We start from the raw sequence: 27,178 nt of genomic DNA, 5'->3' as shown, positions 1-27,178 counted from the left end.
TTTGCAATTTTTTCAAGTGATATGCCTCACTTCTAAAGCATAAAATTTTGTAGCAAAATTGATTAAAGTCTAAATCGCTAAAGTAATCAATTGCTTATTATGCGAATCTTTAACAGATAAAGTGTATAGCTTGTAAATATTAGGTGCCAAAGCTCGACGCCGACCGCAACTATTTCTTTTTAACCAGTCATTAATAACAATCTATAACGGTACCTAGTTGAGGTGCATATAATACGTGAGTCATAGTGAGGTGGTGCAAGGTTTTGTATCTCCTAAGTAACAATATTGATACCGTTCAATCTAATCGAACGTGCACAAATGCATTAGCGATTAGCATAAACTAATAAGCCATCACCGGCAAGCTAGGCCGGTATTAGCATATCGAGAGCATGTTTGCGCAGTACTCAAGGAAGTGGGACATCGATAAGCCGCCGATCGTCAGCCGTTTTTATAATGTATCGATCATGTACCGAGTGGACGGGGCCGGCCTGCTGCTTGCGAAAATAATCATCTTTTGCTAAATTTTGATATGTTTTTGTTTGGCGCGTTAGGGAAAAGTTATCTGAGTGAATTATAACGATGCCCGAGCACAGTGTCACGAAAATTCGCCGAGTTAGCTGATCAACTAGACCATTTGTATCATACTTCACCTAACGCCTCTTGCAACTCATATATCTACTGAAGCACATTCAATGGACGAGAATGAGATAAATTTTTAAATTAAAAAATACTAATATCTCTCTAATTATACAAAAATAATTTAATCATATTTAATTACACGTTTTTTAACTTAATTATGAGGTGTAATAATATTATCATTGGTTTTATTAGATACCTTCTATATAACAACATCGTATTTCAACAAATGTAAAAGAGCGCAAGGAACAATGTTTTTTGAGGATTTTTTTTATTACGCCAAAGAACACGTACCTACATATATACATACACGTTTTTTAAATACTTTGAATACTATAATATTTCAAAGAAAGTGTCTGGCAGGAATTGTATTATGTTATAGATGTGTACATGTGATGGGCTCTTTGTTCTTAAAAATTATCATCGTGCGGTTACCAGGGACTAAATAGAGTAGTGTGATTACACTGCTCTATTTCGTGTATTTACCAGGGTTACATAAACATGAAGTAGCGGTAACATGACACATGAAATATTCACAATTTCTTGAACTTTTTTTTAAGTAAGTTCAAGTTTATTATGTTTATTCCTAGAAAACTCTTATAAAATTATGTACAATGCAATCATAAAACATTTTGGAAGAGTAACATACGTTGATTTATTTCTGTTCAACAAGAATATTGTTGCAGATAATCGCGCTTTGGAGGTATAATATAATTATGAATAGACATATTATAATGCTAACTCCACTCAGCTGCGTCATAAGACGCTTGAAAAGGATATACATTGATGAGAGCTTCTACGCCCTCCAACTAGCTGAACGTTAAGTGTCTTACGTACACACACTTAAAGTTTCGCTACGCCACAAGCTACTTGCTCGCAGTAGGTACTATTTTGCTACGTACAGCATATCGTTTTAAGATCTATAAAGTCGACGCGACATAAATGGCGTTCGTTTCGTAGGCATGGCTACGTTCACTACGTCAATCGTAGGCGGTATACGTAACCGGGCCCTATGAATTTAAATATAAAAAAATTGTGTCAAGTTGTTTGTTCGCGATGAACTCCTATTTTGCATACCTACCGTGTGTAGGTTGATCCAACTTGAGAGATAGGATGGTTGTTATTTAAATTTTATTTCTGTATAAATAAATCTATAGGAAAATAGACGAACAGTTTGACAGAACAGGTAAAAACGACAAAATAAGATAAATTGTTTAACTTCGGGATAGCTTCGTCTAGAACAAAACAACCCAACCGGACAGACTCGCAAGGCCAGACAACCTAAATAAATACAGTCAGTAAGCTGTTTATAATATTAAGTTTTATTTTGTTTAGGGCTTGGCACTGACTTAAACCCTATCAATAGGTAGCACATAATATAAATAATAGTATATTATTAATATTAAAGGTAAAGGTTTGCATAAGAGGTGTATTAAATTAAATTTTTAGTTATTTGATACTTTTCAGTTTTTGAAGTCGGTTTCTTTAAACGCAGTTTAATTTTTTTTTAATTAATCAATATTTTAATAAAATATTACTGTTATTGCAATATTAAAATGGTCACTTATATTTTTTACCTTGCTTTCAACTGGCAATGGGAGTGCGAGACGTTTTATTAAAGAACTTTTATTAAATATTTTTGATTATACTTGTTTGTTTTGTTTAATTTATATGTTAGATTTAATAATATTATACTTGTTTCATATGTACATGTGGAAGCCTATTCTTGTGTGGTAAAGGTTACTATGTCACAAATGACTTTCTCAATGATACCACTGATTGGGAATGAAGCGACCGCCCTCAGGCTATTAAATAATAAGTTTAATTGTACAATATTACTTTGTAAACATATTTTTTCGATGAAAAAAAAAACCCGCTGAGTTTGTTGCGCCCGTTCTTCTCAGCTCTGAGGCATTCGTTATGGAATGGGTGGTAGTTTTTGACTTTCAATAAGTGATGTAACTTCTTATTAGCTATAATATATAAAAATGAATTGCTGTTCGTTAGTCTCGCTAATACTCGGGAACGGCTGGACCGATGTTGTTAATTTTGGTCTTGAATTATTTGTGGAAGTCCAGAGAAGGTTTAAAAGGTGAATAAATAGGAAAATGCTGCTAAATTAAATAAAAACAACAAATTTGTTTTTCCTTTGATGTGTCCATACAAAATTTCTATGAGAGAATTTATTGACGCACGGTTTGACAGTTCTGCTGTGAAACAATTTCATAACGACAACAGGGTGCATATTTTACGAAGAATTTTTTGATGTTATGATATATTATTGACAAATTCATATAAAAACATTATTTTATTTATTATATACAGAACAACGTCTGTCGGGTCAGCTAGTTTTGAATAAAAATATTTGAATTAGAATTAATATTATGTTTGTTAATTATTTTAATGTACTTCATTCATTATTTCATTCATTGCCTAAACGTTTATAATATTGGAAACACTTCCTAGGCATTGTATAGAATACCGTCTTAAACACACTTTTGTGGAGCTTTCTTCCACTTACTACAAACCCGTGGAATAAGCTTCCTTGTGCGGTGTTTCCGGGACGATAAGACATTTGTACCTTCAAAAGAAGCGCGTACTCCTTCCTTAAAGGCCGGCAACGCTCCTGTGATTCCTCTGGTGTTGCAAGAGATTGTGGGCGGCGGTGATCACTTAACACCAGGTAGCCCGTACGCTTGTTTGTCCTCCTATTCCATAAAAAAAAAACACGGCAGCCGGTAGCATATACATATTTATAAGACAAGAAAATATTCAGATTATATAAATATGTTTATCATGCTAGATCAGATCGAACACTTGGCCCATTATGCTAACTAATACCACTTAAGCTACACCGGGAGAGACACGAACGAAGCCACTGTAGCCAGCTCTACGTTCGTTAATGAAAACGCCTCTCGTCGATCTGAAGCGATAACGTAGTTACCATCATAATGTCGAGACTGTCTATGAATCGCATTAAGGACTAGCGTGTTGCATAGGACTATAACAATTTTATATATTTATTGTATTGCATATTAAATCTTATGTAAAATTATTAATGACATGTGTGTGTGTAATTTTTGATCTAAGTAAATTAATTGCTGGTCTTACTGATAAATGAACGTAGATTTAGGAAGCCGGAAAAGCAATGCAAAATCATATCAGAAAATACTTTAAATAGCAACGTCATAATGCAAAAATAAAAAGTACAGTTAACAATCTTAACAATATATTTACGGTGTGTGTGGATGACGCAGCTGCTGTACTCAATAATGTTTGTTTTGTATTAATTTACATTTCCTTTTTTGACTTACCTACTCGTGTAAGGCATTGACTATTTGACGTTTGAGTATGTTTGTTGCGTCACTCTACACATTATATTATTGTAAATGAAATGATTTGTAAAACAATGAAAATGTAATTCTTAATTTAAAAAAGTGACAATAAGTTTCTTGCTACTTCTTCTCATCAGCTCAACCCTTTACGAATTTGACCAAGAAAAAAATATTTTTTTGACATTCATAAGAGTCATTTCCGTGAACCACATGCATAAAGTGATTTTGAATTTGAATAGAGTAGCGTACCCATAACTGAACTACATATTATATTTTTAAAATAGTAGCCCGTAATCATAATCATTACAAGCTCCATCATGCGAACGATAAATTCAAAATGGCACCTCAAAATGGCGGCCAAGATGGCGCGCAAAGTTAAGATAACTCAATGCCGGATGTCCGGTGCGGATAAGGCGGGTTAATGCTTTGCTATTTGTATCGATGTTGCTCCGGGAGCAAACGCTTGCTATCGCTGATATTAGGTTGCTTAAGTTGGGTAGTGTATGGAGCTCTTTAGCGTTGGGTTCCACTAAGATAAGAGTTGGGTAAACAAACTAGCATGAATGGGAAATGATAGCTCATCTAACTATATAGATTAGGAAACCCAATAGTCGTCACTCTAAATGTAAGGAATCGAACGTTATGTGCCGGATAAAATTTGTCATTTTGATTAGATTAGCAATTTTATGGTAAATAAATAAAAATGAGCCCTATAATGGTACTGTAAGCAGGAGCTGTGTTACGGTTTGGAGGGGAGGTGGTAGATATGGTTATAATCTGGTTAGAATGGCGGGGCAGCTGAAAAATATTGATTTTTCAAGAATCCTGAACCAGTACCTACAGTCAGGTTTAACGTCTTTCTCCTTTTTTAATAAAACAATATAGCAGCGTCTGTTCTCTGTGGATTCTTATATGCGTATAAAGATATAATATTATTTAAACTAAAATTTAAATTATAAATTTACTATCGAGTATAATATTTATGGAATTATTCACTATTTTTTTATGAAAATAAGGGACGTGACGAGCTGGACGTTCAGCTGATGGTGATTGATACGCCCTACCCATTACAATGCAGTGCCGCTCAGGATTCTTGAAAAACAGAAGTTTCATTTGCCCAGTAATTTCACTAGCTACGGCACCCTTCAGACCGAAACACAGTTATTTTTACACATTACTGCTTCACGGCAGATATAGGCGCTGTTGTGGTACCCATAATCTAGCCGGTTTCCTGTGCAAAGAAGCCTCCGACTGGTAAGATGACTCTTTCTTTAACTCATAAATGTGAATGTGAATTTTACCTTTTTTTTATGGAATAGGAGGACAAACAAGCGTCACCTGTTGTTAAGTGATCACCGCCGCCCACAATCTCTTGCAACACCAGAGGAATCACAGGAGCGTTGCCGGCCTTTAAGGAAGGTGTACGCGCTTTTTTTGAAGGTACTCATGGTACCCATGTCGTATCGTCCCGGAAACACTACCCAACGAAGTTCATTCCACAGCTTTGTATTACGTGGAAGAAAGCTTCTTGAAAACCGCACTGTGGAGGGCCGCCACATATCCAGATGGTGGGGATGATATCTTTGATAACCTTTTCAAGCTTTAACTATTCGACCAACTTTATGACGATATTATATATAACATTATATATAATAGAATAGAAAGTAAATAACATTTTATTTTGAAATTATTAGTACCGGAGATGACGCGATACGAATTCAGAAGCAGCTAGTAGTACATATTCAATAAATTAAAAACTACAGCTACTGCAAGAATAAGTTCAAAATCTTCAAATTCTCTTAGCGTTCCATTAAGAAGATATTCCACGATTAAATTCACCAATTCACTGCCAAAAACAATCACAACAACAGACGTTACAAATGAATACGTATTAGGATTTCCACCTTCAACAAACACGCGAACATATTCTCGGCGTATTCGTTAAGGACGGGTAAATCTAATTTGAGTAAAAGAAAGGAGTGCACATACATGTAATCGAGTTAGCGGCGCTGTAATCGAATGTGGGCGGCTCTTGCTCGAGAGCTTTGTGCTACAAGATGTAGAGTGTTGACTGAATCAAGGCTTTGTTTTATTTACTTCAATTGGCGTAGGTACTAAATATATAACATTTAAACAATTTGTTATTTTAAAGCGATATCTCTCATTTTTATGAGTTAATTTTACCAGGAGGCTTCTTTGCACTTGAAGCCGGATAGATAATGGGTATCACAACGGCGCCTATTTACGCCGCGAATCAGAAATGTGTAAACATTACTGTGTTTCGGTCTGAAGAGTGCCGTAGCTAGTGAAATTACTGGGCAAATGAGACTTATGTCTCAAGGTGACGAACGCAATTCTAGTGCCGCTCAGAATTTTTGGGTTTTCAAGAATCCTGAGCGGCACTGCCTTGTAATGGGTAGGGCGTATCAATTACCATCAGCTGAACGTCCTGCTCGTCTCGTCCCTTATTTTCATAAAAAAAATGAATAATTCCATAAATATTTTACTCGATAATAAATTCATAATTTAAATATTAGTTTACATAATATTATATCTTTGTACAGACGCTGTCATATTATTTTATTAAAAAAGGAGCAAGACGTTAAACCTGACTGTAGGTTCTGGTTCAGGATTCTTGAAAAAACAATATTTTTCAGCAGCCCCGCCATTCTAACCAGATTATAACCATATCTACCACCTCCCCTCCAAAAAAATTATACCAATTAAATTTGTAGCCAAAATTGATGAACGATGCGAGACTGCAACCCACACCTCACGGGTTCCGTCCTACATATACTAAAACCTTCTCCGAAACACACTGCATCTCATGGTATAACTTATTAGTATTATTCCAATTGCATCAGTAGTTTTCGAAGAATAACCGAAGGAAAACACAGCTCCCGATTTATTAGTATAAAAACATATAAGATAAATAATATACATAAAAGATAAATTTATACTCATAACAAGTGTATAGTAGCGCTTCATTGTGTAAAGATAATGGCATTGTATAGTTTACTTTTACTAAGTTATCCGACCACGAATAAACGAGGGAACAGAAATCATTCTTCTATAAAGTATCTTAGATGGGAAGTAGCAAGCTAGTGCCTCGTACAAATTGGCTTAATCCCGTATTCACAAACAAAGCAGACATAATGGAACGCTGTAGTATGTATTAAATCTAAAGTTCTATTAACAGTGTATCGAGAGGAGAGGCAAATATACAGAAAATAAGTTTTACTAACCGACTTCTAAAGATAAGGAGGTTATGAAGCCTATTTATATATTGTATTCTTCAACAGGATATATTCCTAGACGGCCACTATATGAAATAGAAAATTTTATTATTAAATTGAAGATTACATGAAGCAAAATTACAAAATATTTCCCCCAAAGCTTCAAAGCAGCTTCACAAGTGATCCGAAAAGTACCAAGAGGTCATCATTTGGTAGGGGGTGTATTACTTAGGAGTTACAAAGCTTTATTTTTGTGAAAAAGTAGTGAATACTTCATTTAAAGTGTATCAAGAGACTGTCTTAGACTGTGTTGTGAAACATCTAAGCTATACGATTTTTTTAAATGTAAAGTCTTGGACTCTACCTGTTCACAAGGCATGAACTAATCAATAAACAGATGAATACTGTCATCGTCTAGCCCAGATCTGAACGCCTTTTACTACGAAAATTATATTTAAAAAAAATATTATGCAGTTTTAAAAGACAAGAAAGACAAAGAAGTCGAGAAATCTCTAGCACAAGCAGAACAGGACAGGAACATGGTGTGGGTGAGACGAACACCTCTTTTTTATGACAATAAAGGACGAGACGATCTGGGCGTTCAGCTGATGGTAGTTGATACACCCTGCCCATTACAATGCAGTGCCGCTCAGGATTCTTGAAAAGCCCAAAAATTCGGAGCGACAATGCAATTGCACTCGCCACCTTGAGACATAAGATGTTAAATCTCATTTGCCCAGTAATTTTACTAGCTACGGCGCCCTTCAGACCGAAACACAGTAATGGTTACACACTACTGCTTCACGGCAGAAAAAGGCGTCGTTGTGGTATTCATAATCTATTCAGCATCCTGTGCAAAGGAGCCTCTCACTAGTAACAGAGATACAGTAAACTAGTAAAGGAAATCGATTCTATTGTTGATTGACAAGTCGTAAACCATCAGCCACGCTTAGAATGAGCTACATAGCATACTTAATATTGAACCACTAGTTTAACGCACACATTGAAACATCAACATTGGTGACGCATTACCGGGCTATCAAGTTGTCTATACGCTTGTATATAGTCTATGGTATGTACTACAGACTGAAACAAACTTTAATCCTTAATATGTGCCTAGCGCGCGCCTCTAGGAGACTGGCGGAATTGATTGCGTCGTATTTCTGATTTATATTAAAACAGTCGAGAAATAAATTGGGTTTATGTCGAGACATCGCACGACAGGACTCATCGATCAAAAAAGCGTCGGAGGCATTGTATACACATAATATAAAGACATATTATACTTTACTTTACTTTACTATATCATTCACAGTCTGACAGCGAAATGGAAAAATGTGCTTAAAGACAATATAAGCACACTTTTTTCCTAGTCGTGTGTCAACTGTCATTGGCAAACTTCAAATTATTTAATATTGCAGCTTATTAACCAAGAATCTTTTAAACAACTGGAGTAAATGCGGCAATATATAAATACTAGCCGACCCGGTACACGTTGTCTTGCCATATTAATTATTTTTAGAGTTAGACCGTTTCTTGGACATTGCAACATTACTTTATTTTTCTAAAATAAAAGATTTTTTCTAAAATAAACGTAGCCTAAGTTACTCCTCATTACATCCGCTACCTGCCAATAAAAGTCCCCGTCAAAATCGGTCCAGCCATTTTAGAGATTAGCCGGAACAAACAGACAGTCAGACAGACAAAAATTGTAAAATAATGTTATTTTGGTGTATGTACCGTATATTTATATATACATATATATATATATATATATATATATATTCATATACATGTAGTAAAAAACGGTTATTTCAATATAACCAAACAGACACTCCAATTTTATTTATATGTACCTATAGATAACAGTCGAAGCTTATAATCATTATAGTGTAATTTGTGGCGTGTTTCTTAATATTTCGGCTTTATTTTGATACAAAGTGATTTACCTATATGTATAGAACGTCATTGCGGCTGCACAGTAGGTAGAATAAATAGTAGCTTCTTCTCTCTCAGAGCGCCATTTGATTCCGAAGCGGTAGTAGTATCTAGTAGTTATTAGAAATTACATCAAAAAGAATTATAAAGGAATCAATTTTGAGAAAATAAATGCCTTTTATGCCTTAATGCCTTTTATTGACGATCCCCATCACGTACCAACGTGTTTTCCGCTGTATATCTTCAGGTGACCCGTATCGTACTTGTTCGTCCTTCTCTTGCATAAAAGAAAATACCACTTTGCCCTGTGCTTAAAATAAAAGGAGTCCAAGGGTGTCGTAAGAGACGACTAAGGGCTTTTTAGAAGTGGCAGAGTCACGCTGCCGTCTTATGACGTCAGCACAATCGGGCAGGACTCGCCCGGGTTAATAACCACACTCGCACAGAATACCGGCGTGAAGTAGCCGCCTAGTGCCGCTATGTTTCGCATAGGTTAGTGTCGAGAAATGGAGCCTGAGCCGGAGGAACATATATACATATAAACAAAAAATACAGTATTTTATGCTATGTGTATATATATATATTAGATGCAATATGCGAAAACTTTTAAATGGTGTTCTCACTGTAAAATGTTTAGTAATTAAGTTAATGTTACACTGTAAGTTTTTCAAATAAAATATATAAATAACCGTGCCATTGATAAACATCTGGAATCCTTCGTATCGTAATGTATTATCATATCCTTTATGACAGAGAGCTCTCTTAACGCAAACACTATATAAATAGCAGTAATATGTTCCCACAGCCGAGACAAACTAAGCATTGCTCGTCCACGGACAATATTTTCGAATAATTCGTTCATCATTCATGTTTATCTAGTATACTAGAACAACAATAACACTTTATCGTGAGCATCAACAAATCGTCGCTTCGCACAATTCCTTGACAGACCGCCGCTCTCAAATGTGTGGTTATAGATGTATTCATATTTCAATATTTGTATTATGTTATTGTCTGTGAGGTCGATGAACAAGTGGTATATTCATATAAGTATTTTTATTTGAAATAGGTTTTTATTTGTTAAATTACTTATTCATCGACCTAAACTTCGGGCGCAAAAGAATCAGCGCTTTTTTTAAATAAAATTTCGTTGCAATATTTTATTTCAATTATTATCCTATATTATTACTACTACTACTACTATACTATTATATATAATACTATTTCAAATATTTATCCTATTAGCTCTATTCAAGTGTGGTACCATTAAGAATGTTATTTTAAAGCAGGTCTTGTGTTTCGTACATTTTCTGAGATTAAAACACAAACAACGTCCAACGAACAAACTAAATAACTCTACTCAACCGAGTAATGGGCATAACAAGTTTCTCTTTGTACCTACATAACAGCATTATGAATCTTTAATATATTATCTTCCAATAGAGCGTCGGATTGCGGCTACAACACTCCATGAAACGTTTCTTATATATATTTTTGAAGTTACACTTCATTAGGCGCGTTATGAAAAAAAATATGAGGGTGAAATTTTAAGATGCGCGCGCATTACTGTAACACAAAAGTAACACGGCGAAGTTGGTTTCTAAAATTTTGTAACGTTTGCGGCATTCGTTATTTTTTTTTTTTGTTTCTTCGTCCATCATTAGGATAGGCAAAGGGTTCAAGCCCGTACAGCTATATTCGTTATTCAATAATTAATTGTCAAAGCCGCCATCATTGCAAGATTTCTGCAAACATGGAATAGCACGAGGAATAAAATATTTGCTTTGTATTGCACGTGTCAGTAAAGTTTTACGAATAAAAAAACACTGTATAAAACAACATCAGTTTACATAACAACAGCCGAGTGCCACCACAAAATAAATTATTTCAATAGAAAGTTCTTCCAGTGGAAATTTTTCAGCTGCTCTAATCCAATTTATGTCAAAACAGATTCGTAAAAGAAGAAAAAAAAACGCAACGTTATTACAAGAGCCAATAACGATAAGCTGAGAAAGTCCGTGCCTTATCTGGGAGCATTTAAACGATAATCTTATTCTCTTTGATCTGTTTCTTTCATTTGAAGCTGATGTTTTTTTATTACACTTTGATCATATTGAATGCAATGAATTACATTGAAAAAATTCGAGATGGCAATTAATGGGTTTTTTCCTTCAGCGTATCCTATCTTATCGAACCCTTACCTATTCTAGGGAGGATGGATCTGGATATTCTATATGCCCCTCGTATTCTGGGGAGGGCACAGTACCGCGCATGACAACACCACGGCACCCCGCTCCACGCTTAATGTAGACTTTTGTAACATCAGAGGAATTCACTACAAATTAAACGCCGTCCACCACCACCTTGAGACGGCGCAGCCGGCCTTGTGTTTCCTTACGGAGACGCAGATATCTCGACCTAACGATACGTCATATTTATCGTACCCCGGGTACAAAATTGAGCACAATTTTATGCCTCATGCTGGGGTATGTGTGTACGTTAGGGAGGATATCTGCTGTCGCCGTCTCGGCAATTTTGAGAGTAGGGCATTTATTGTTTATCGTTGTTGGTATAGTTTGAATAAAAAATGGAGCGAAAAACACTATTTTTCATGCGTCCTATTCATTCATGTCAAATAGAGTTCAGTTCGAACCGATTACTTTCAAATACCAGATCAGTACAATAATTATGTAGACATTTCAGCGTGCATAATTAAGCTCGCTAAAGCCGCTAATGAAACCAGCCAGGTTTTAATATAGCAGCGACTGAAACACCGCAACACCCACTCACGTAACCACAATATGTTAACATAATCATTAGAGATGCGACGTTTTCGTATATTTTCTGGGGTATCAGTCAACTGATCACCAATGCCTCTTGCAATAACTGAGGAAGCAAAATAATGACCTATAAAGCTCAGTGGGTACAGACCCCGCTTCCCGAACTAGAGGTCCCGGGTTCAAACTTTGGTAGGTGCAAACATTTATATGATTAATGTGGATTCTTCTTTCCGAGTCTCTACACCTAGTACATGCTATGCTTAGTTTGGGACAAGACAATTTGTGTAAAATTAAGACAATAGTGAAAGTTAACAGTAAAAAAGATATACTTACATTTGAAAGGAAATGTAAATATTATTAATATAATTATATTAGAGGTACGAAATATTTGCAATTATGAAAACGAAACATATTTACACACACTTTTATCGAAGTTCCAGACAATAATGCTGTACGCTTAACTTGAACACAACAGCAACAGTTAAATCTTTATATTATTGTTACATTCGTTTAAGACCTTATGAAGACGTTTATGAAATGAAAAATTGGATAAATCGCCTACGAAACGGAAAAAAGGAATTTTTCTTCCAAGAACAAATACTATTCCTGGCTGATTACTGACAATTAGAGAAAAATAGCTTTCTAAGTTAAAATTATAATAGTTTGCTTTTTATTTTTGTCGTAGATGCGTCATAGTGCTTCGCTTCGTACCTACACACGGCCCTCTTGTAGGTTTCGCTAATATTCTAGACTTCTACTATTGACAAAATGATTTTATGTCATTTTCCTACAGTCATAATAACAAGTAGGTCGAAATTCGCTTGAACACATTAAACACCTAAGTAACCATCATCATTTTTTAGACTCTAACTCCCCACCAATTGTCATACAAACTTTTTCGTACAAATAATAATCCGTTTTTATTTGGCTGAGTTGTGGTGCCTACGCCACAGTAGAAAGAATAGAATAGAATGATTTTAAAAGAATTAACAGCAAAGTGGATCATGAATCAATTTTATCGTTGAGCAACAAGTTAAAGTAATGCTCCATCTATCCGTAGTCAAACTCATAAGTACATATGTGTAAGTTGCAAAGTTTTCCAATTGAGATCTTTCGCCTGAAGGGTGTTAGATCATTTCAACTCCGAGCCGCTTACATGTAATAAGTTCATCGTCAACTTGATACTCTTGTTCGGTATCGAACTCACTTCAAAAGTCGGACAATTCCGTTGTTTTAGTTAATACTAAAAACATATTTCCACACTTGATACAGAACGTACAAATCACGCGAAATACAACAATATAGAAGAAATTCTCCTCTAGAAAACCTCTAGGTTTCTCCAAAAATAGAGCCTTACAGGCGTTTGTCCTGTGACGTCGTTTCTTAGTCGAGGAGAGGTAATTTCCTGTCCACAAAATGATATTGGGTGACCACACCATTGACATTGATAATAACAAAAACCAACATGTACCCTTTAACAAAAATATGTAAAAAAGCATCAAGTGCCTCGACCAGTTACTCTATAATAATTACGCGTAAATAGTTTAAGACTTTGCTGTTGCACGAAGCACGTCCGCTTTTTTGTAATTAAACAACCCGTTTTGTAATAAAACTACAATAATTAAATATAAACATAATGGGCAGGTAATGTAATCATTACGATGCGTATTGGATTCAATTTCTCATGAACAACTGACGTCAATGAAAAAACTTGTCAGGTGTCTTAAATTTCTTTTTCTTACTTACACACACAAGTGGGACTTGGGCACAGGTCAGCGTGACCTACTGGCCGTCTACAAATCCCGAGTATGCTTTTCTCACTCCACGATCATCTCCCATGCGTTCTACGTGGCCAAGCCAGCGTCACTTTCTTAACATAATTAAATTTATCCAATAAAAATACTACTTTAAGTACTCAATAATAAATCATATAATAAAAGTTCCAGGTGCCGTACCTGCGCTACTTCTCGGACACAAGACCATCATCGTCACCAGTGACTGCCAAGTGTTCTAAGAGTGGACATCGCGTGATCCAGATTTATTTCAAATTCTAGCTTAAGCGTTCTCGAAGTTACAGACAAGTATTTTATTAATGACAGATATGTTGACCTACTCTCTTTTTCACTTTTTACTGCGTAGAGCTTTATTATTTATTTACTGATGATGAGCAAGTGTTGACATATCGGAGAAATTGAGAAACTTCTGCAAAATATCCCGTTATATCCCGTCGAACCTTTTAACCGCGTGTAACGCAGAGCTGCTCGAATTGTGGGGGACCTAATACTCTGTAAACGGTACGATCACTTGGCGTTGTATAGAGACTTAGCTTCATTGTGTGCCTTCCTCCGCATTTATCACGTTTTCGTGTTTCGAAGAACTGTTTCACCTGAACCTGCCGCAGAATTCCACCTTTGCACGACACGCCACAAATAATGATATCATACTCACCAACTGGATATGGTGTTCCTCCACAGTGCAATTTTCAAGAAACTTTCTTCCACGTACGACAAAGCAGTGGAATGAGCTTACTTGTGCGATTTCCGGGACGATAAGACATGGGTACCTATAAAAAAAAGCGTGAACACCTTTCTTGAAGTTCAGAAACACTCCTGTGATTCCTCTGATATTGCAAGAGAATGAGGGCGGCGGTGATCGCTAACCACCAGGTGACGTGTACACTAATAACCAAGATAGTTTAAAAAGCTGCTACACAAGTTTTCACTTAAAAAAAAACTTACCACAGTGATGGGATATGCCGGGTTGATGATGGTGTAGAGCAGGATGTGGTTGGGCCGCGCGGGGGGCTCACGCTTGCGGCGGGGCTCACTCGATGACATGTAGTTGTTGCCGTTACTCTGTAACAAATTATAAGCTGTTATAAATATGCTTAAATGATACAGAACGTACAAATCACGCGAAATGCAACAATATAGAAGAAATCTCCTCTAGAAAACCTCTAGGTTTCTCCAAAAATAGAGCCTTACAGGCGTTTGTCCTGTGACGTCGTTTCTTAGTTGAGGAGAGGTAATTTCCTGCCCACAAAATGATATTGGGTGACCACACCATTGGCATTGACAATAACAAAAACCAACATGTACCCTTTAACAAAAATATGTAAAAAAGCATCAAGTGCCTCGACCAGTTACTCTATAATAATTACGCGTAAATAGTTTAAGACTTTGCTGTTGTACGAAGCACGTCCGCTTTTTTGGAATTAAACAACCCGTTTTGTAATAAAACTACAATAATTAAATATAAACATCATGGGCAGTTAAAGGAGTGGCTGACATTTCAAGTCGTCCTCGAGTTGCCGCAACGCTTGTGGCTGTGAAGATGTGAAAGGGAGAACAGTCGAGAGTCGTGCTTAATATTGTGTTAATTGACAGATGGTTCAACGTGAACCTTATTTATTGATGACCTTATGAGTGCTATAATTTATAGTGTTTAGTGTTCCAGAATAGCTAGCCAGTCTATATTTAATACTGCGAAGGTTTTTGCGAGCTTTATTTTAGACGCAGAAATATTTACATAATTATTGTACTGTTATTTGAAAGTGATCGGTTTGCTTGAAAAATATTGTCTTTAGCTATATAAGTGAATTATATTTATTCAAACAACAAACAACAATTTAGTGGTACGGAACAAATGTCTATATGTCTATGATAGGTCAAGGTTCGATAGGAAAATATACGCTGCCCATCGATTTTCCGATGAGATTTACATATATTTCTAACCCGTATTAATTGCCAATACGATTTTTTTTCATTATAATTCATTGCATTAAATATCGTCAAAGTGTAATAAAAAACATGAACTTCAAATCAAAGAATCAGATCAAAGAGAATAACATTATCGTTTTAATTGAAAAAAAAATTTGATTTTTTTTTAATGCAACAACATTATACGTATCTATGCTTATGTTATAACGAGGAAAGAAATGTAGTATTTTCTTTCATTAACGCGAGTGTTACAAATTTAAGTAAAGTACTGTGAACAGTTTTAAAAAGCGTGCGTATTTTATACATTAGGTATTTGCATAAAAGTTACTATTTTTATAATGTATTTATTTAACCGGTCGTTTTATGAACTTTGCACAGCAAGTTTTTATGGGGACTCCTGGCAACCGTGAAGAAACCCAAAACTAACGTGACTTTCAGCCTATACTTTATTTAAAGTAAATAAAGGCAGTACTTTATGTAAATTAATTTAATTTTAAGTAAATAAGTAATCCCTACGTCACTTGCAATAACAAAATGGGTAAACATCGTAGCCATGTTGTTTTGCAACGCTATACTCTTTTTACAGCTAAGTTTCAGTCTGAACGAATTGGATGCGAGCGTCTTATACCTAACATTAGAACTAGTAATCATAGTAAATATATTTCACAAATAATTCAATAATATAGCTACATATAAATGACACTAACGTAAAACTTCGAGCAGTGTACGCATGCCCTTATACATTTTTAATACACTCGTGACTAAAGAAAAGCTTCTACTTACTTCATTTCATGCTCCGGAGGATATAAATCTAGTACTTGATAAGATTTACATGATGTGTCAGTTTATAATATGTAAAGGTCCCGTCTGTTTCCAGTACACTTAGGAAACTCATCCGAGCCGAATATCTTTGAGTCTGGTACACATTGAATTTCTCAGCCAATTGTAATTTTACAATAAAGATATTTCATAAATAAATCTATCGCATAGCATGCTACATGCAAATGTCACTTACGTAAAGCGCCGCGCAGTGTAAACATGCCTTTATACTTTCTTGATACGCTACGTGACTGTTAGATCATCTCTCGTGAGAACATAAATCTAGTCACTTAATAAGATTACGCAGTATTTCACTATCTACTATATATTATGTTTCGTCTGCAACGTCGTGCGAGGGGCGTTTAATAAAAGTGAGGTGCAAACTCTTTAGAACCAAAAAACAAAGAAAATACTGGCTGGTAAAGTTAGAATATTGATTAGATAAAATTAGAATATCTTTTGTTTTTTAGAAATATAATTCTTTATTTTCAGTTTGTCAGTGCATGTAAAGGATGTCGACACTGGATAAAATTAAATTAGGTGCGGTTAATAAATAGCTGTTACTATGCTACATATTATGCTGTTGTAATCTAGCTTGTTGCTTGAATCTTCAGGACATAACAGAAAATCTATATTAACTCTTTTCATTTATTTTTTCATAAAAAATCTAATTATCTTTTAAAACATTAATCCAAATTCACAAAATTTCAATTTTTCTTGGTATCGGTTAACCGACCGCGAGAAAAAAAGTGAAGTTATGCGCATAATTGAGGTAAAAATATCTTATAGTCACAAATGGATGGCCACGAGACACAATTTTAAGTAAATATAAATCAGAAGGTTCTCGAGTGCGCTGTGTACTTGAAACTTTAATTAATGCAGCAGTGAATTATCGCGCGATGCACGCGGTAATTAAGTGTCTACACGACACTATTTATAGACGCGACTGTGAATATTTTAGAAGTCGCAACTGTGGTTGAAAATACTCCGATTTTAGTTAGAGGAGGACAACAGACCAGCGTGTGATGTCTTTTGATCACCGTCGCCAATTCTCTTTTGCAAACTATAGGATCGATGGCCGAACATAATTATTATAAGAAAAAATTGCCTCTACTATAGGTGCTCAACATCGATATTATTAATAAAATAACTAAAACATACATAAATAACATCTACCACTTGGAAATAAACATTTATAACCATCATGTAAATGTTTCATGTCGTAGGTGAGAGTCGCTAAGCACGAGGCTATGGGATAGTCAAAAAAATACATATTTATTTATTTATTTAGATTACAGGGGGGCTGACAGCCATAATAGAGAAGTAAATGTTAATAAGTAAGGGCTATTTTTGAGCCTCCACAAGTATATAAGCACTTCTGTGTATGTCACAGGGGTAGACAAGAGAATCAGGAACATAGTGAATTCCTTTGTAAGGAATAGGAACGGTACGAGGTTGGTGTCATCTGGCAAACTAGTGGTACCCAGAGTTCCGAATTATTATGCCTATAGAAAAAAATGCTTGCCGTATTTACTCAGTAGTTTGCCTAAGGACATCCGCCTCGAGCCAAAATATATATAAGTTTAAACTAAAGTATAAAAAATACTTTTGAAGCACTCTTCCTTAGCTATTGTCAATATTGTAATTTGAAATTTTAATTTAAGTCTATATAAATATTTAAATGTATATATTTAAAGAGACTCAATCCTGCATTAAAACTCTCAGAACAGTTTTGCGAGGTTTTGTTATCGTGTTTGTGTTTCATAAATAATAAAATAACGCACGAAATTAAACCCTAATCGTTTCAAGATTCAATTAAGGCGTTTGACTCCGAGTAACATGAAATAGATTGAGATATCAAAGAAAACAAGGAACATCACTGACGTAATAACACATACACAAATCAAACATCGAAGGCATTTCCGCTTTGCAGAGAATGAAATTACAAAAGCGGCTAAATAGATATTAAATAATAAGCTAATAACAAACAAGGAGTCGCTATCGCTAAAACAAACGTAATAAGACGTCGCGCCTTGAATATTCATCATCACGAGTTGCACAGGGTTATCGGTGACCCAAGATATATGTGGACGCGTTTTTGGGATTTTATTTACTAACGCTTACTTCTTCGGCGAAATCTTTGCTTATTTATCTCAGCTACTATCGATGAAGTCATTATTGTATCTACATATCAAGCGTCGCTACCTGCATGAGGTAATTCAAAGTACTTTTTAAATTTATGAATGTCTGATATGACTAATTTACCTACCATACAGAAGAACGGTGATATCAAAAGAAATGCCAAGTACACTCACCGATCATTAAGCTATCTGAGTTATTGGCCATAACAGTTTCGCCCGTTTTGCTTTGTTACTTTTATTATAAAAAATGGAATAGACGGTTAATAAACGAAATTTGGATTAACGGCCTGTTGATTACTTACTCGCATGTTGAAGATCATAAGCGTATCACTTGCACCAAAAGCTGTTGATAAAATCGCCAAGAAAACGGCTAACGCAGTAGACTCGCTGTAATGTAGTTATATAGCGCAAATTAACTTCGGACGGGTTCGGAATTTCAAGGGATCACTGGATACGCGACCCCGGCGACCCGCGGATTTTGGAGGAAAATATATTTTGGTGATACGTAAATAAATACAGAATTTTCCAATGTATATGGAATACTAGTATATATTAGCAGTTTGCCTGTTTTTTTTTCTCTTTCATTATGTACTATGGAAAGCTATAACTAAGTATCTGCTGTCTGTCAGTGGTCTGTATCACACAAACAGCAACAAATCAGTAGTAGAAGTGTGTATGACTATTGCCGCTATATCAACTAATAGGAAATAATTGTTTACAACTTTGGATGCGAGGAACTGCTTGTCCAGACGTGTCACAACATAAGAAGCTAACAAAATTACTCAACGAGTAGTATTTAATTTTCTAATGAGAAAATGTGACGAGACAAGCAAGACGTGACATAAAAAATGATTATCCTACTCATTATGCAGTGCCGCTCAAGATTCTCAATAAACCCAAAAATATGAGCGGCACTACAATAACGCTGTTCACTTGAGGATTCATAATAATATGACTAAGGTGGATTTCGGCGGCAGGAATCAGGTAAAACAGCTCTTCGAAACACTCCCCGTGATAGATGCGTAGAAGACATACAATACAATGAAGAAATCTCTCTACGTAACGCCAAATGATCTAGCCGTTCACAGAGCACTATTCACGGCTTTTCGTGAAGTACGCTTCTAACTTGTGAACTTTGGTCACAAAGTGCCACATATAGAGCGTCGATCTAACAACAACTTAACACACAATTCACGGTTATAATAAACAACATCAAACAATGATAATCTATATAAACCACCAATTACAAAGTACAGTTCAGCGCGGCGCCCGCTAGCGAATCACAAAGTTTACCTATTAGCATCTGTGCCACTAATTTATTCATACACTACAAAACGGGTATTAAGGTTATTATTTGGCTTTCAAAGCTTACGCCACGCTATATCATTGAGTTATTGTGTTTATTCGCTATGTAATATCTGGGGTCGGATTTCCGTGCTCGAAGGATTTCGAGGATCACTTTAAGGAAGGCTTTGACCGATATATAGACAGGCTTCTCGAGTTCTTTCATTTCAAAATTCTTTATTAAAGCATAGCAAATACGACAGAACTATACAGCGATATGACTTTGTAGCTTACAATTAATAAGTAATAGTGAAAAACACACTGTTACAGTGTAACCCAAATAAAAAATTAATAAGAAATTATCTCCTTTGTTTTACTTACTCTTCCTTTGATAGAACTTGGGAAAATTAATAATTTTGAAAATATTTTAAAAAGCAAACGTATTTTTAACAGTTAAATACATTTTAGTACATATAGTTTATCACACCTATTTAAAATTATTTAAAGTTTCACTTCAATCCGCCGTTTTCAAGTGGGTGAAAATCATGTTCAAAAACTTTATTACATACGTACATATCAATCATACCAAGCTAATAAAAGCGTGTTAAAAACAGTGTGTGCTTAATATTACACACGACAGAAGTGAGAACTTCATCAAGGAGAGGTAACAAGAAATACAAATTATTTATTATACTTACTGTCTTATTAATAAACGCAATCTAAAGTTACTCCAAGCTTAAAATATTACTACGAACATCTACGCCAAATATAGACTCAGAAAATATTTCAAGAAACAACATCATAAACCAATGCTATAGTTCTTACAATATACTGAATTGTCTATGAGAATATATCAGCGCTAGAATGATACAAGAACGAAATACATGGCATGAACCTTTATATGACCGCTATCACGTAAATAATGCATCCAAATTTACACCTTATTCCATTGCAGAGAATTAGACGATAGCATGCATTCGGCTAGTCAATTTCAAAAATTCAACAATTGTAGCACACTAAACACGACTTTATATCAAAGATTTTACAGAACAATTTACAAAAGCACGTTCGTGGTTCTATTTTCTACTACTACTACTTTTGGCTTTAAAATCACTCCATATAGATACAAAGCAGCAAGCACTAAACATTTATATTTAAGTTTCCATCACAGTACTACCGCCTCTACAACATATGAAATACGATACATAGTGGAAAAACATCTCGCCGACTATAGAAACAAATACGACTAAATAAGAATTTCAAAGTTTGAATCGGCTCCGCTTTTCGCCCGTGTTGATAAACTCTAAGCTAGAATAGACTACTTTTGTACTGTGACATGGATGAGTTTTTTATTCCATTATTTTTGCATGAACCACTTCAACTTATTGTCGACAAATTTCAAGGTTTATTTCTAGAAAAGCTTAGCGAGGTGGGAGTAATGAATGAAAGTTATTTTTATGCAACAAATTGAAAGTTTTTACCACCGCGCGTATTCTTTAAAACACAATTGATAGAACTGTCGAGGTGGAATGTTCATGTAAAGAGGATTCAAGGGCATTAACTGTACAAAAATAATAATAACCATTAAAATGTTGGGAGAGGTCGTTGGAGATGTACCTACTTAAAGAGGGTTAGGTCAAAGAGTACCAAGAAACCAGATTAGATTGATAGTGGCAAAGGAGGACTTAATTCTCTGGTGCGCCTCTCTGAGAGACAGACCTAAGTAGATGATTATGGTATAAATGTGTATCTGGGTAAATCACTTCAAGATCCGCTTGAAAGAAGATTGCGCAATGAAAAGCTACTCCAAGTCTAAAACTACTTCTCCCTGTCATGTTATTCTGTAGTGAAAAAGGTATGACAAAGACTAACGGCCTTACAAATAAAATTGGCATAAAGTTATAAGTAAGCTTAAACCAAGAATATGCAAAATGTTTACAAATAGACATTTTGCTTACGATTGGTTTATTCGCACGTTTAACGTTTCCCGCGTTTATTTGCAAAGCTACTTGTCATTCGGAAAACTTCAGAATTAATTATTGCGTATTCTTTTGCTTTTGCTTAGTTACAACTTTATACCAAATTTATTTGTAAGGCCGAAAAAGTTTTAAATTTGGAATAACTTTACTTCGTGTTAATAAATAACTCAGATTGTGTTAAGACAAAAATGCAAGGCCTAATAGTAAAACATAAAAAGTCCAGACGTCAAAATATTTAAAAACGATCTAGTAGCAAGCTAGATATCTTGTATTTTTATGAGACAAGAAGACAAACAAGCATGCGAGTAGTCTGGTTGTAGCTGAGAGCAACAGTTAAATCATAATATTTTTATCGAACAAAGTAAATAAAATTATCTTATCGGCTGTTATTTTCGTCACTGATTCTTGTATGCGACCTTTAGCTGAGTGGTTATTGACCCTACCTACTAAGTTAAAGGTCCCGGTATCCAATTCCAGTAGGTGCAAATATTATGATGAATATGTATGTTTTTTTCCGAGCCATGGATGTTTATATTATGTATATATGTATGTTTAAGTATATTGTATTAAATATATCATTGTCTTGCAACCGATTGCACAGGCAATGCCTAATTTGGGGCAAGATAATTTGTGTAAAAGTGTGTCAATATCAATATTATTATTATGATACTCAAATGTTAAAAGCCCCACTTTTGCTTTAAGCACTTCGAAATATCCAATGTCTTAGGGAGCACTTCACAGAAATACGATTCAAACCAATGGTTTACAACACAATCGGAATCTAAAGAAGAATGCGACAACAAAGAGCGCACTTAAAATTTCCACACACCATAAATACATCGAAATTACCAACAAAACGATCGTCCACTTTAATGAAATGAAGCGACATCAGATATATAGAAGCTCTTAGTCACAATCATAATTTGTAGAATAGCGTGTATCGTTCGCTGGGGCGTTGATAATAATACTATAAAACCACTAATTTATTGTGATTACCATAATGTCCCACTTTTGGAATTATACTTCGTATGTTGTCATGAGGAATAAATGTAAAATTCACTCCTATAAAATTATATTATTTTCTTTTATTATAGTGTGAAGTGATTCAAATTCGAATAAGGATTTTATAATCACTAACTGAAGGCAAATATATACCGCCCATTCGAAAAGATAAGCCTTCCGACCTGCAAAGAACAGGCGCAAGAAACTCAGTGGGAGTTTTTCTTAAATATAATTTAATAGAAGCGAATAAGCATTAGAAATAAATTTATCCATTAAATATTCGCTTAGGGGTGCGTTTGATTCAACCTAACCACTCCCACACAAATGCGTTTTAACAATTCTTTTTGAATTTCGCAACTCATGTATTTTGTACTTTTTTTTTTGGGATCCTGTTGTTGTCATTATTATTTTTTTATTAAGGAGTTATAATTATGGAGATATCAATAAGCATATATTTTGTGTTTTAGTTTACTTCTTACGGTTTCCGTATCTAGTATAATATTGGATGAATTTTTGATTTTTTTTTTAAATATTTGAGTGGCATACATTATACAATTATATAGAGCTGATTAGGTGATAGTCGACCTGGATCTAGTTGTACACTACATAATTAGGTTGTCAAAAGTTTGAATGAAGAAGGGTCAAATCTATACTAACAAGATTTAGGGAGTTTCCCTAATACATAATTATATACCTAAACAACGTAACGAATTTCCTTACGTCTTTCAGACAACAATTTGAGCAAAACATGAAAAGTTTGGTCAATTTAATTCTGCAGATTAAAGGCATAAAAGAAAATTGATTCCTTAAGAATTCTTTTTGATGTCATTTCTTTAAAAAAATCTAATATATAAAATTCTCATGTCGCGGTGTTTGTTACCAAACTACTCCGAAACAGCTGAAACGATTTGAATAAAATTTTGTGTGCTGTAATAAGAGTGACCCAACCCTACTTTTTTAATGAATTTTTTTATTTTATATTTTATTATGATATAACATTGAAAAATACATACAACTTCAAATTTCCAATATTTTACGATGAACACCTGTTTTTCAATCGCCATTTTTATATTATTCTGTTCCATCTACTGAATTTTTACTTTAGTTATATTTTCTTTCTCCGTTTAAATTAACCTGTAACCATCCAACGCAATATAGCAAAACAACATTTGCCGGGTCAGATAGTAATTAAATAGTTTTTCCTGTGCCACTCACAAATATTAATACTACGCCGGACGGAACCTAACCGGCCATAACGCTATTTCCTTTCGTGATGATATTAATTATCAGTCTACTTTCACACACAGGCCCCGATAAGGAACATGGCAACAAAAAAACTTCTTTCTTGGTAACTCGTAACTTCGTAAACACTCTATTTCAGATTCTTACCAGACATAATGAACCCTAAAGTCAGTATTGCCTATAAAGTCGAATAGGCAGGTAGATACATTAACCGAGAACCTGTGCCGAGAATAAATGAACCCCTCGACGTAATACATGGACGTTAATTATTAGCGGGCCGCGTCGCACGCCACGTGGCCGCTCGTTAGCGCGTATGAATCAAGAGGCCACGTTAATTTTTACCTACCCACATTTTGCAATTTAGATCTCAGACGCGCGACGGCTCGTTAGGTCTTTGTTAGCGAATTTAAATATTTCATCATATTATTATAGTTGTGGTGATTTTTATATTATGTGCACCCTTTCCCGCTACCAAGCATTGAAATGTGACAAGGAAAAGGCGCAGAGTCTCCATAATCTATATATATAAAAATGAATTGCTGTTCGTTAGTCTCGCTAAAACTCGAGAACGGCTGGACCGATTTGGCTAATTTTGGTCTTGAATTATTTGTAGAAGCAGAAAAGGTTTAAAAGGTGAATAAATAGGAAAATGCTGCTAAAATAAATAAAAACAACAAATTTGTTTTTCCTTTGATGTGTCCATACATAATTTCTATGAGAGAATTTATTGACGCACGGTTTGACAGTTCTGCTGTGAAACAATTTCATTACGACAGCAGGGTGCATATTTTACGAAGTAATTTTTGATGCTATGATATATTATTGACAAATTCATATTAAAACATTATTTTATTTATTATAATATACAGAAGAACGTCTGGTCAGCTAGTCATTTATAATTATGGAGAATGATTTGCCCGAAACGGCACTGGATCGTGAAAAGTATAGGGAGTTAGACGAAGTTGTATATTCGATTTAATAAGAATGAGGCAATGTGTTGATTTTGTAAAAAGGTCAGACAAACGACGGCTATTTTTACACGCTTTATTTTAGCTTCACGTATATGTATGTTTGTTTGTAACCGACGCATTTGGGCGCGATTGTGACCCTCTTTAAACGCCCAGATTTCGTTCAAACTTCGTACATTTATCGAGGACCGATGACAATACATTAATTTGAAAAAATTATTCCAATTTTCTATTTGCAATTTATATAATGTTTATCTAACATTTTTTTATTTTTAGTCTAAAAAACTTGCATGAGTAACACAGTTATCTGTGGCAGATTCACAGAGTCGGTAAAGATGGACAGAAACAATAAGTTTGCGCTATACATGCCTGGAAAATAGATAATTCAGATCTACACTTATACGTTACTACAAAATGTAACTCTTCTGCATAACGTGGAGTTGCACCGCTTGCGTGTCAGCATACGTCTTCCTCCAAACCTCAGCGTACAAGCAAAAACACTTCTACATAATATAGAGAAAGTCTTCTACAGTCTGTATTTCGGATACATAGCAAAATATAAACAACGCCCATATTTCACAGTTACGACACGATCTATGAATAATGCCAGCTATATTTCTTTATTAAAATTTTGTGTGCCATTTTGTGCTGACAATATCGTTCGTGATATTAACATACGATGAATATAATATATTTTCTAATGACTCTACATTTATTTGGACCAATGTATATGTGGCTTAAAGGTTTTGCAATTATAGCAAGGATTTTTTCACACAATTTTTGCATTATACTTTTGATACACAGCTGATGAAAAGATGAATTTCATTGTATTGTGTGAATTACAAGAGTTGTTGCTTGAAGAAATATTTTATTATTAATAATTATAAACAATTTACAACTTAACTATATAAATTTAAAGTATCGTTGATGCTGCAATGTTGATGCAAATGTTCTTTAATCTATTTAATTAATATTGCAAACCAGTAAGTGGGTTAATATTACCTATATAATGAATATTCTGTAGAACCAAAGTCTTTGAAACCCGCTGCTTTGGGGGCAGAAATAGATATAGAGGGCCCCCAAATAAACGATTCCATCACATCCGATCACAACAATACAATGGGTTTACAAAATTCTGAGCGATATGCACCTCGACTGTCTCTTCGCCTTAAGAAACCCCGGACGAGTAAAAAAATAAGGACTGCGTGTCACCTTACATAACAGTGAGCGGCATTTAATCACAATAAATTGACACGGGTCTAGTCGATCCCTTCCTACAGACACAGATGTATCAGGATCAAAGCTATTAGAAATATTTCGCCTATCGTATTATAATATTAAGAGTTTCAAAAATATTTCCAAACATCATCGCTTCCAAACAGTCTGCTTGTATGTCAATGCGTCACTTGGCTCCGTCTCAAATCATTCGGAATTACGAACGTTTATAGCGTTGACACGCGATTTGTAAAGCCCGCAAATTGGTTCGCTCGTTTGAGAGATATTTTATTAATTTGGGTTTAACTTACATATAAAAATATTAAGACTTTAGTATATTAATATTAAACCTGTTTTTTGTACTTTAATGACTCCACCTTCCGAAAAAATTAGATGCGTGGTAGGACGTCCTTAACAGTTTTTGGTTTTACTTTTGTGAAAAATATAACAGATTAATACCTAATATAAACTGCTATTTAAACACATCACACTGATAAGGTTATTTTCAGATCCGAGTCCGTTAGGGCTGCAAATAACATAAAAGATTCTAAGCACCAATAATATATGCCGTTAAAGCCTTAAAAATCCCGAGTATTTCACAATATATGTACAAGTCCGTGTTAACTTGATGGCATCGAGCCAACATTGTACACAAACGCCACTAACATGTAAACTACTTACATAATTAACGTTCGTTTAAAAAAATGTTACCTACAATGCTTTACGAAGTTCTTCTATATCCGAATTGCAAATCGGTAACTGGTTTTCATTGGCACATATGAAGACTCTCGAGTTGAAGACTTCCGTCAAGTATTTATTTGGGCAACTAGCAAATTATACTCTTTACATGATTAAACTTAAAATATAAAAATAATATGGATTCC

The 27,178-nt window shown here is 34.8% G+C and overlaps 1 protein-coding gene across 7 annotated transcripts in view; it reads right to left on the bottom strand.

Annotated features, from left to right (window-relative positions):
• The window catches only part of LOC126972736 (heterogeneous nuclear ribonucleoprotein L), a 423,515-nt gene that overhangs the window by 295,131 nt on the left and 101,206 nt on the right, over positions 1 to 27,178 (bottom strand). For all 7 annotated transcript variants that reach the window (XM_050819756.1, XM_050819670.1, XM_050819659.1 and 4 more), the window contains exon 2: positions 14,664 to 14,780. In XM_050819756.1, the coding sequence (XP_050675713.1) occupies positions 14,664 to 14,780 (117 nt within the window). The remainder of the gene's footprint in view (positions 1 to 14,663; positions 14,781 to 27,178) is intronic.

The sequence above is a fragment of the Leptidea sinapis genome, chromosome 2 (assembly GCF_905404315.1).
Source record: "Leptidea sinapis chromosome 2, ilLepSina1.1, whole genome shotgun sequence".
Lineage (NCBI taxonomy): Eukaryota > Metazoa > Arthropoda > Insecta > Lepidoptera > Pieridae > Leptidea > Leptidea sinapis.
This window is presented reverse-complemented; position numbering and strand designations above follow the sequence as displayed.